Source organism: Acyrthosiphon pisum, chromosome A2, assembly GCF_005508785.2.
Source record: "Acyrthosiphon pisum isolate AL4f chromosome A2, pea_aphid_22Mar2018_4r6ur, whole genome shotgun sequence".
NCBI classification, from domain to species: Eukaryota; Metazoa; Arthropoda; class Insecta; order Hemiptera; family Aphididae; genus Acyrthosiphon; species Acyrthosiphon pisum.
The window spans coordinates 34,816,936-34,830,266 of NC_042495.1; the positions used below are offsets into that span (position 1 = coordinate 34,816,936).

Genomic DNA, 13,331 nt, shown 5'->3' on the forward strand with positions numbered 1-13,331 from the left:
TACACTATACAGCGGAGCGTAAGATGTTCTAGATCCATGCTTGTCATAAACTTTAAAAAAAAAAATGTTTAGCAGATCAAAATTCTTTGTAATCACTAATCCCCTTGCTGTATGAAATCCTTTCTCCCAGTGACCGAATGTCTAATCTGGGGTACGAATATTACTAATTGGCAATTTTCAATAAAACGTTTATCTGTTTTGAGTTTTGTTACAAAAATACATGAGATGCATTGAATAAACCTGCCTTTCGAAATAACAAGAAAATAGCGGTAGGCATTAACAAATAATGACCAAGTACTCAATTGAATATCTAAATAAATCAAAACATTTTTTTTTTAAAAATGTAGCGAAAAAGTAGCGCGCTACATTTAAACAATAGCGTTAGAAATAGCGCACTACATTTTAAAAATGTAACTTTAGCAATAGCGAGCTACTTTTTGGGGGGAGTAGCAGTAGCGTTAGCGTGCTACAAAAAAACAGTAGCATCCCGACCACTGGGTTAGGTACACAATACTTAAACTTTCACTTACCTATCTGTATACACTGAAGTAAAATATTTACTATATAATGTATAATAGTTATACATTTAAGATTTGCCTATATAGCTATAGGCCTATAGCCAATGTGGTCAATAGACGAATTTTTATTATAAAATATATGTACCTATATAATATTATTTCTCAAAAATCAAAATATTATGATACACTGCAAATATTAAAAAGTATTAAGAATTAATTCCTATACGTTGCTATTATGATTATAGTAGTAAATACCTACTAACCTAACTCGCAGTAGGTACCTATATAAAATGTATTTATCTTAATTAACAGCAATGCGCGTATACTTCAAATATTAAAAATTATTTTTGTTGTTATCTATCAGGGACTATAACACAATGCTTATTGAATTCAACCTATTTACCTACGAACCTATACATATAATAATAATATACGAATACGTTAAATATTATTGCGTATATCTAAAAGTAAACAAATACATTGTTATAAATTATAATATCATCCAAATATCTAATATAGATCATGGATTTCTATATAATATTGTCGTTTGTCTCTATATGAGAATATTAATATTGTTCAGCGGTTACAGTTGGTATAATACAGTAATACCCAATGACTATTTTTTTGATTTTCCGCAATGCACTGCACTTGTTTTTGAATCTTATTAGTAATAAGATTCAAAAACAAGTAAGTTATTACTAATGAATAATGATTGTGTAGGTAACGGTGAATTCAAATGACAAATTGTATACAATATCGTATTCATTCTTACAAGTTACATTTTGTTTATTATTATTACAATAAATATAAATTCATAGGCGAATATAGGAGGTGCTTATAGTACCCCCAGGCTTCAAATTAGCACCCCCAGTTCTCTGTAAATTTATTTCAGTATTTCAACAATCATTTATAAATTATTATTGTGGGATATTTGGTGGGACATTTTTTTTCTATTACAAGTAGACAAGTTCACGAATTCACGATTAAAACAGTATTGTAATATGAATGCACGTTTCATTGTTCTATGCATGATATAATAATGAAGTAATAAAATGCTGGATGACAAAAATCTATAAATAATTTCCAAACTGGACATTAACGAGTTAAAAAGTTAAAGTTAAGTTAGGTACTTTTAAGTTTTAACTAAGTTAAATAACGAGTTACTTTTTTTATAGAAGTAATACTTCTAACTTATAACTAGTTACATTTTGTTCCATGTTATTCAGTAACTTATAAGTTAATTTATTTTATTGTCTCATTAAGTTAATTTTATTCCTAAGCCACAGTCACTTAATATTTGAGTTATGTTTTGTTTTGCGGTATTTGATTATTTTTGATTATCGTTTTCCGTTATAATTATATTTACAAATTTCAATCGTTTTTTGTCAAATATAACGACATAACGTTAGTATTATGTTTGCAAGCCCTGGATTCTAGCCTTACTCTATCTTTATAATACGAAATGTAATACTCAGTGGCGTAAATTGGGCTGAATTGTTAGGGTTGCAATAAGTTTCTAGGTTGGACAGACTTTTGGGGGGCTTAACCCCCCACAACCCCTCTTTCCATAAAATGTTTTATTTTATTCTATATTTCACATTACAAGTACATAAACTCAACAAAACTATTTTAACCTTAAAGGCTTAAACACATATTGCCATATTGTAGGTATCTATTGGTAATTGGTATATATTATGAATATGCACTATAAGTAATAGGGTAATAATTACTTACCGACTACCTTCAGTAAAATATGTATAATTTTTTTAAAGAATATACGAACAGGTACATAAAATACAAAAATTCTTTTATTTTATAAAACTTATATAACAGCTGCCATTTAGATTTTTATAATACCTATGTACTATATTTTATATTTGTATTTGTATGTTTAAACACATATTTATCACTTTTATATTACACAAATTAACCAAAACATACTATTATTTATTTAACGTAGGTAACTATAGTTACAGAATTTTCACTTTGAATTAAGGTAGAAGTATTTAACAAAATATCCTGAAATATTTATTGATATTAAATTAATATAAATATAATTTCATAAATTTATATGAATACTAAATAGGTATATGATATGAAATTAATTATTCACTATATTTAGGTACCATTTTTAATCCTTTACCTGGGGAATGGAGGTTTTCATCAGATAAGCTAACATTTTTCTCAGCATTTGTATATTAGTATTTTTCTAATAAGCAGTTAAAAATAAAAAAATAAAATTAGTACCAAAATAATACAAAAAATATATACCAAAATAAATTTAATTTCATCAATAATATAATATTACCTTAATAATTAATTTAAAAATTAACTTACAGATCAAATATCAATTATTTTAATGTATGTAATATAAATCAGTAATATATTTGAAGGGCTATTTTAAACTTAATGCATGCTAAATATGTGTACTAAACAATTATACGAATTTAAAGAAAAAATAGACACTTACTCACAACTTTTCGATATTTTTACAATAAATTTATCCATTTTAGCAAGCTGTCAAAACACTTATAATTTTGAATCGTTCGTAGATATGAAATAAATACAAGTGCCATAAATAAATGCATGTATAAAACAAACAAATAATAATTTTAAGCTATGAAACACATTTTCACTATCTGCTGCCATTGAGACTCCAGTCCGCTGATCACAATAAAAAATAAATATCAATATTGGTATAATAATAGAAAATGGTTAATAACAAAACTATAAATAAATGTGGAAATTATATAATATTATAATAATTCCAGTGCTTCAAAACAAAGTTAAACGTTTGACCTCAAAATATAAATTAGTTAATTTATTATTATATTGATATTTCAATTTTTCGAAAACTGAAATTGTGATTTTTTGGAGTTGCAAAAAAATACTCTTGCGACCCTATGATATTTTCAGGGGTCGCAAGTGCGAACCCCAGCTTATGCCACTGGTTATACTACAACACTGGCTAAAATATTAGAGGAAAATAGACAAAATTATAGTCTCAAATAATTTGGAGGAAAATGGAAACCAACCTTCCTTTTTTTTTGTGGAGGAAAATGGACAGTGGAGGAAAAAGGTATCTCGTTATTGGAGGAAAATGGAACCGCCCAAAATAAGTCACTGATTTTTAATTAAGTTATAAGTTAAAAAAATTAAGGTAACTTTAAACCTTGAACTTAAGTCTTAACTTACAAGTTCCTTTTTTGTATAATATTAACTTAACTTAACGAGTTAAAAAAAAATTGTTAACTTGCCCAGCCTTAGAAATATTAGGACGCTATAACCGCGCGCAGTCCGCATGTATTGTCTCCGTTTTACAAATGTAAAACAGCAAAAACGGGTTTTCGCGAGTAAGTAACCACTCAAGCTGTAGTGGACAACCAAAATATGTTCACACTAAAAAGAGGAAAATATTAACTGTGCAACGTTATTTGTACAATTTTGATATCAGAAATACAATAAAATTCTTATTATTTAAAAATGAATTATTATTGAATATTTCAAACAAGAATAACTTTTTTTAGATTCTGAGTGGAACGATGAATGTATTGATTTTACAATGTGTGTTTTTTTTAATTTTTAATTTATTTTTCAATTTTTGTGTCTGTCATCACTTTTTAGAAAATGCTTAGATTTTCTTCAACAGTATCTTTTCTCATAGGAAAGTGAATCTAGTTGGTACTTTAGGGGGGTCAAATTTCCTATTAGTTTTCAAAAGTTCCGTGAAAAACAAAAGAAAAAAGGTGGGCAAGTGGATGTCGCTCTGCTGTACAGACGTACAGTAGGTTACAAGTAGGTCACTGCAGTATAATGGATTGTATTAAATTTGAATTCAATGATATAGTATCATTGTGTATGAAAAACGATTCTGAGCGAAGACGGTATGTCAGTATAGAGGTATAAGGCATATTATATAGGTACTTATCTAAGGCATTAAAAAAAAAATGACCTATAATAAATTCCAAATTAATATCACAATATCCAATAGGTACTTATAACGTGTTATACATCAAAACAAACCGTGATAGTGTGATACTATCATAGATATATAATAGTATACTTTAGAAGTTTCAATTACCCACGAATAATATTATACAATCACAACAAAATAACTAAAATAGTTATTCTAGGTTTTTTAATATGTAATTTCGTCCAAATTTGAACTTAAAATGAATATAAAAATAAACTGTGCTTATGTATTTTTTAGATTTTTTGGTAACAGAATTAACTATATTTACGTGGAATCTTGTTTTAAATTTTGAATCCTTAGATATAAAAGTTGAACATTTTTACAAAATAATTATTCAATTTTAAATTTCATAAATGTTGTTAAAATTCCATCTTTAAATGTTTATAAAAAAAAATTGTGCGTATGTATATTTAATATTTTTTAACTGATATTGTAACAATATATCAGAGCTTTGTATTAAATTTATACACTTTTTGGCCCACAGATAACTTTATTGATATTCATAGAAAAAAAAAATAAAAAAATTGAAATATGAAATTGTCTGTAAACTGCTCAAAACAAGTTAAAATATTTTGAAAATTGTATCAAGTATAAGAATTGATAAAATAAACATTCAGTGAAATTTTCATGTATCAACAGTTATTCGTTTTGAATTAAAACAAAATAAGAAAATCGCTACATGAGAAATCGAATAAATAATATCCAATGTTGTAAAAATTTGAATTTTAAACGCTCATAAAATTTAATTTGAATTTCCAGTAGATATTTTTCTTTTTATAAAGGTAGATAATCGTATAAGCAATCTTGTATTACATTTTAAAATCTTAGATTTAAAAAGAAAAATTTTTATGAATTCTTAACTCAAAATAATTTGCTAATTTTCGTGATTTTTAAATGCTTATAAAAAAAAGTGTGACTAAGGATTTTTAATATTTTTCAAATGTCAATGCAACAATATAGTAGGAGCCTTGTATTAAATTTTCAAGTATTTTTACTCAACTAATAAAGTTTTATTTACATTCATAGAAAAAAATCTAATAAAATTGAAAACTGAAAATGTCCCCAAACAGTTCAAAACAAATCAAAATATTTTGAAAATTTTATCGTGTATTGAAAATTCAAATATAAACAACCAGTGAAAATTTCATGTATCGGTCATTTGTCATTTGTTTCTACGGTCATTTGTTTTAAAATTATATCAAAAACCAAAGTCGATTTTGCGTAAAAATTCACGTTTTTCTTTACACTTATTGTGTACACAGACACAAAAATTAAAATAATAAAAAACACACATCATTGTAAAATCAATACATTCATCGCTCCGCTCAGAATCAAAAATTAGGGAAAAAGGGAATTTGTACGCAAAATCTGTTTTCAAGAAAATTGATTTTGGTTTTTGGTGCAACTCTTAAACAAATGACCGTAGGTACATTAACTGAGAATTGTCTATATACACCATAACTTTTTCCAAATATTTTGACTTATTTTGAGCTGTTTACAGATATTTTCAGTTTCCATTTTTTTTAGTTTTTTTTTTTCCATAAATATCAATAAAATTGTATTTGTTGGTTAAAAAAGCTTGACAATTTAATAGAAGGCTCCTTGTATATTGTTTCAAAGGCAGATGAAAAAAATTAAGATCCATAGGCACAATTTTTTTATAAGCATTTAAAGTTCGAATTTTGACAACATTTATCAAATTTAAAATTTAATAATTAGTTTGTAGTTAAAAATATAATAAAATATTCAACTTTTATAGCTAAGGATTAAAAATTTAAAACAAGGTTCCACGTTAATAGGTTATATATAAATTACTTTATTCACAATAATATCATCAAATATAATTACTACATAATTGGTAATATCATAGACTGACTGACCGTTTTCGCTTAGAATCATTTTTCTTATACAATGATATTATATCATTGAATTCAAATTTAATACCATCCATTATACAGTGACCCACTTGTAACCTACTGTACAGCAGAGCGACATCCACTTGCCCACCTTTTTATTTCTGATTTCGAAAAAATAAAAAAAGGTTGCACAGTAAATGTTCTCCTCTTTAAAGTGTGGAAATTTGGTTGCTCCAATTGGACTACAGCCCAAGTGGTTCTTAATTCTTACTACTTACCCGCGCAAAATATTATTTTCAGTTTTACATTTGTAAGACGGAGACGACTCATGGGGTAGAGTCCTCTTAACAATCATATATAAAATTTGATTCATTGCTATTTACATGTATACAAATTTGTTATTAGTATAGAGGGGTGTAGGAGGCCCCACGTAGCTGTGTACCATAAATCATTCCAGCACCCCCTAAATTCACACCCTATGTATGGCTAGTCACTGGCGCAACTAGGGTAGGGGCTTGTCCCCCCCTCCCAAATAATATCCTTAATTGATTTAGATATAAGCCCCCTATGGGTTATTTTAAATAAATAGTTTTGTTAGCCCCCCCCCTTCCCCCCCAAAAAAAATCTTAGATCTTCAAGCCACATTTTTGAGTCAGTGTATCACTTATATCAATATAACGGTACCTATATACTTATGTATAAATGTATAATATATGTATATTATTTATATGATATAGGTACCTACCAATAATTAGTTTTATATTCAAGTATAAAACTACAGACTGCAATTAACTTTAATTAATTATTTTATATTATAATATTAAATAAGGATCCATTTTCCCGTCTCCCTCTTAACGACACGTCGACACTCACTACTCAAACCGTGTGTGGTGTGTATAATTAATATTTAATACCTCAGTTATCTGGTCACATTCGAATGCAATGGTAAGGTATTACGTGCGATCGTCACTCGTTACGATATCTTTATAAGAATTATTATTATTGTTAGTGTAAACGTGCGTATGCAAATATTAATTGGTCTGGCGAGTGTTATTTCATAATTGTTATAAGAGCTGATGCGATAATTACATACATATGTATTATTGTATACCTAAATAATAGTAAACATACGTCGCCACTGGTAATAGTTAATTGATCGTGTATGTGAAATTTAATTAAATCGGTTGTAGATAATGTCGGTTTATGAAAACGTAGACTATGATTGCTTGTTGGCGAAAATGGACCGAAAATCGTTTGTGATCGATGTCCGCGAATGTCACGAACTTGCTGCAACTGGATCGTTACCAAACAGTATAAACATTCCACGTAATATTGCACATAAATCATAATATATTATACAATATGTCAATGTATACATTGTATATTATATAACATTTATAACGATTAGCCATGATATTAGACTTAACTACTAAAGAGATTCATCTATAAAATTGCAAAAATGAAAGTTCGATTTATTTTATATAGCCATATAGGTAGGTAAAAATACTTTCTTGAAATTATTTACGTTTGAGGCGTTGACGCGTTGTAAGTTGTAACCTAAATTAACATTCCGTACCTGCCAAGTGCCAACTAAAATATAGCCATATTATGCAATTGGCCATTTAGGTGACCAACAATTACAAATTACAATTCATATTATTATACTCAATACGCTCACGACGAAAAAATATTAATTTAATTAATTTACTGAGTACTGACTATCATTGTAATTTGTTACAAATTATTTGTCGTAGGTTTATTACTAGGTTATGATTGGTACGATATTTTCTGTGGAACTAGATAGTAGTGACCTATATTTTATCTTTTTTAAATTAGTGATATATTAGTATATTACCAACCAAGTGCCTACTAACTAACAGGAAGTTCTCATTTGGGGAACGCGGAATTTGAACAACAATCTAAACTGTTTATTATTTCAGTTGGCGAGTTGGAAAACGATTTAAATTTGCCCACTGACGTATTTAAGGAAAAATACAAAGTGCCCAAACCCGACAAAGAAAACGACGAAATCGTATTCTCCTGTGCCCGAGGAAATAGAAGTCGTCGTGCAGCTGAAATCGCTTTCAAACTAGATTATAAAAAGTATTTACCTTTATGGTTAACATAATTACATAAACTACATCACATGGGTCCATAGGTGTGATAGCCTTACGCCCTTACACAGTTTCTCACACTCTCACTGTATTAAAAAGTTAAAAAGTGCAATATGCAAATATTGTATAATTTTTAGTTTTCAAGGATCAAATCCATTTAGACCACGACAACGAATGTATAGATTAGGTTATCTATACATTACATACCTACCTTATTGGACAATTTGCGAATTTACACCCGATATTTTTTAAAAATGTATTTGTATAAATTTTTTTTATGTTTAATTTTGTCTCATATTAAATAAAATAGATTTCTAAATGTAATTATAGATGAATATTTTAATTTCAATTAATCATTGTCTTTTTAAAAGTTTGAACCAATAAAAAATACTTATTGTAATAATATTATAATAACGAAAAAAAAATAGTAATGTTTAAATCATCTACCTACTTACTATAATAATTAATAATATTACAATATTTTTCAAAAACCCATTGCAATTATAGTAGGTAGGTTAAGTAGGTACCTACCATTGTAATTTAAAATTGTGTCCAAACTCCCATAATTGTTTTAGATTATTAAAATAATAATACATTTATGGAAATATTTGGAAATTTATACTGTTTTATTTTATTATGTACATAATATTAAGACAAAAAATTAAAATAATTCCACATTAAATTACTTACATTTTTAAAAAGTATGTAGGACAATGTTCTATTACACTGAAAATAGCTGGTGTGGGGGGAGGGATTGTCCATTTATTCACTGCCCACAACAGCGATACTATATGTTCTATTCTTATACATACAATATAGACTATAGTAATATGTATAGTATTATGTAGTTATGTACAGTATATACTATTGGTACTCACTTAATCTTATGGTTTATCATTACAGGTTATATAATTACACAGGCGGTTGGATTGAATGGTCGGTGAAATATCCAAGTACATAATATTATTTAATATTTGGTAACAATAAAATACTAAATAACTAAATAAGTAGTACCATTGGTTACAATTACAAATGCTACCAATGGTACTTACTGCACTATTGTCTATTACAGTATTACCTACCTATATAGGTACTGGCATATTTCTTTATGTCTCATTGACTCAATGTCAGTAAACATACCTAATACCTATGATTTATCTTCTTATATAATTAATTTGATTTTTAATACCTACACATATTATGATTAAAGTTTATATTTTGTAACTCCCATAAATTAATGAGGAAATACCTACATATATTATACATTTATTTTAATTTTGTCTCTTGTACGAAATATATATATTTTTTTAATCTTTTTACTAATACCTATTGATGGGTAATAGACCAATATTGTCATAACCCTCAGTTTGGTTAAAAATGATATTCGATCAGTATGAGATTTCAACAAAGTATATTAAGTTTCATGAACATCTTTTTTTGTTTTAAGTTTTGACCAAGTGTTATCAGTTATAACTTGTAACAAATTCAATTTTTATCATATAATTTTAGTATTTTTCTTTTATTTGAACTTCGTAAGCCATTAGCTAATAGATTGGTACATGGACAAACGCTGCCAAATGTTGTAAGCCTAGGTAGTAGTCACTTGTCATGAACATTAATATAGTAGCCAAATGGCTTATATATATTATATGCTAATTGCTAAGTCTCAGTGGCGTAACTTCAAAATTTGGGCCCGAGAGCAAAATTTTCAACGGGCCCCCCATCGTCCCGGTATATATATTAAGAAGATCTGGTGGAGTGTATTCACCTCAGTAAAATTACTAAAAAAAATTTTTTTAAATATTTTTGCATATTATTTTATTAAATACACATTTTATTATTTTATAATCATTTAATTAACAATGGATATTTATTATTAATTTAATACTTCATATTATATACATACAAAAAAAATTAGTTATAGCAGTTGTAACAAATAACAATTAACTCAAAACTTTAAACATTCTTCTGGACTTCTTATTTGCCAAAGTAGAAATAATATGAATTAATATTGGATTAATAAAATTTAAAAAAAAATGATTTGTTTAATAGTATATTATAATAGAAAAATATAGGAAGTTTCAAATTTTTATTAATAATTAATAGAAAAATTTTTTTTATTTCTTTGGGTCCCTATACGAACGGGCCCGGGTGCGACCGCACCCTCTGATCCCTCTTAGTTACACCACTGCTAAGTCTAAGGTCCATGAAGCCACATTGAGATGTTATGGTAAGAACTATTATTCATATAATTGGATTTTTAACCATTGTCAACCGTGATAAATTTTAATAGCTTACAGTTTTATTTTTATTATCAACCAATTATTGTAGGTACATTACTTGCATTAACATACCAGAATATATGAAATTATAGATTTATATTATGCAATTGATATTTCATATATTCTGTTCCTATACTAGCTTCACTTATCTTAATCTAAAATAGTAAAATAGGTTCCTATTGTCTTTACGTAATTACTATTTTTGTTAGGTACAAAATTCAGTATTTTCATATAGTTTCAAGCTAGGTATTATGAAATATTTATATTTTTATTTATGAGGATAATATATACTCATTTATTGTCCCCCTTTTAGAAATACATAATACTGTAAATTTAAAGAACAGATAAATTAATTTTACTCCTTTATCTTAAAGATTATAGTGAATTGAATTGACCTATTATCAAAAGGTAAGAGTATTATTTAAGGCCTTTGTAGACTTTTTTTTTATATTTTAATTTTGAAGCAAGTTATATAATAAAGTTATTTTAAAATTGTAGATAAGTATACAATCAACACAATAGTGTAAAATGGATTATTCTGAACTTAAAATTTGGTAGGTTTGCTGTACTGCTTGTGTCAGTTAGATGGAGACAATGTTATACATAATTGATTAATGCATATCAATATATTATAGATTATTTTAACAAAAAGACAATAAAATATAACATAATATTGCATAAATATACATTAACTGTAGCTGATGTCCTATACTCCTATTAATTTCTTTATTATATATGTGTAAAAGAATACAATGTACCTACAGCCGTATATGTGCCAGAGCTTACTGGTATTAGTCAAAAATAACTTAAATATAATATACTGTCTATAAAATCAGGCTTATATATAAAACAAAAAATATTTGAAATTCAAATTGTAATTATATTACATACCTATTATTACGAGTCTTCGATTCATTAGAAAAAAAATTGTACATATTAATTGATTATAATGTACACAATGATATGTTACTACACCTTTTCAGAATATGAAACAGCCATATCAAGTAAATCATTTGAATTGATACATAATTTTTCATTTTAAATCCATAAGTTTTATCATTTTTAATAGAGCGGTAATAATAAACATAAATAATTATATTGGAATTTGCAATTTATTCGGTTGATATTGTTCAGACATACATAATTTCATCATAATTTCCTGAAATACATTAATAAATATGACATTAAAATGTAGAATAACAGTTAACTATTTAAATGATACTTAAGCAATTGATTCAATATCTTTAGAATTTTAATATACATTACACTATTATTTACTTACAGCGTTTAGCTTTAGCTTCGGCAGCATCTGAGGCTGCAACAAAGGTTCTTTGTAATTTTCCTTTACGTTTTTCTCTTAAGTCATCAGCTAAACCTTCAGATAATGTTTCAATAAGGTCCATGACTTTTTTAGGGTACCTTAAAAAGTTAAATTTATTAAAAAAAATACACATACTGTAATTTAGTTTAATTAAAAAATATCAGTATCAAATATTGTGGAGATCAATTAAAATTTGACTCACTGGCATCCTAAAAACTCAATATTAAAAAAGACTTGGGCTAAACACACTAATCGATCTTCGGGAAATTTGTCTTGATGAGCAACTAAAAACTGACGCCTAAACTGCCAATGATCTTCATATTCATGTTCAGATCTGTATTTATCAACATCCCAAGATGAGTCAAATGTCATAATTATACCTTTAGTAACAAAAAAGGAAAATTAAATAGAAGCTATAACATTTATGATTAAATTATAATAAATTCTGGACAATTAATTTAATAAACTTACTATTTTAGAAATCTTCGTGTACGCTTGATCTTCGCCCTTTTAAGGAAAATCAACTCAAAATTCCGAAGTTCCGAACTAAGTCTTGAAATCAAAAAAGTAGCTTCTCGTTAGTTGTTTTTTTTTATGCTGAAGCCTGAAATGCTAAGTATAAAACTTTATTGAAAGTAAACAAATAATTATTTTTGATGTTTGGGTGATAACTGATAAGCAAGATGTGATAACACGTGATAATAAATAATATAAAAACATGGAGATGTATAAAAAAACTGGTCATGTTCTTATTCCGCGCCGAGTATATTATATACTACTACTATGTGTAGACGTGTAGTAGGTATATACATCTCGATGTATAAAAATCAACTGATATATTTTTTAAAACGACATATTTTTATCATAGATGATAGACCACTCAAGAGTCAAGGTCTATTGTTTTTATATAATAATTAATTAATAAATGTGTGCACTGTTGCAGAGCCAGATTTAGAATATTTGAGGTCCGGAACAAAAGCAAAAAAGCGGGCCTATTTTTAAAAATTGTAAATTAAACAATATTCGAATGTAGGGCATAGGCATATTACAAAATCAATACAATTGTTATAATTTTTTTCTTAACTTTTGTTCTGAAAATGCATCAACAACATTTCAATACAATCATTAATCTCTAATATAAATTATTGTACCTCATAAGTCATAAGTTAATAAAGTTCTCCACTCCACTGATTCTATTAATAGGACGTTATACCCGCATGTGTTGTCTCCGTCTTACAACTGCGTAACATAACAAATTCTACGCTCA

At 27.0% G+C, this 13,331-nt stretch overlaps 2 protein-coding genes across 3 annotated transcripts; one reads left to right on the plus strand and one right to left on the minus strand.

Annotated features, from left to right (window-relative positions):
* Positions 1-7,239: 7,239 nt before the first annotated feature.
* Positions 7,240-10,489, plus strand: LOC100167746 (heat shock protein 67B2-like). Of its 2 annotated transcripts, XM_008181283.3 has the most exons (4): positions 7,240-7,292; positions 7,538-7,673; positions 8,288-8,450; positions 9,365-10,489. In XM_008181283.3, the coding sequence occupies exons 1-4, from the start codon at positions 7,290-7,292 to the stop codon at positions 9,420-9,422; spliced, it is 360 nt and encodes a 119-aa protein (XP_008179505.1). In that variant the 5' UTR covers positions 7,240-7,289; the 3' UTR covers positions 9,423-10,489.
* An 865-nt stretch (positions 10,490-11,354) lies between these two features.
* On the minus strand, positions 11,355-12,671 carry LOC100158934 (CG31301-like). Its single transcript, NM_001162579.1, is given in 4 exon segments — positions 11,355-11,902; positions 12,026-12,162; positions 12,267-12,444; positions 12,536-12,671. Coding segments are annotated over 3 exon segments (309 nt in total). The 5' UTR covers positions 12,437-12,444; positions 12,536-12,671; the 3' UTR covers positions 11,355-11,900.
* Positions 12,672-13,331: the final 660 nt, after the last annotated feature.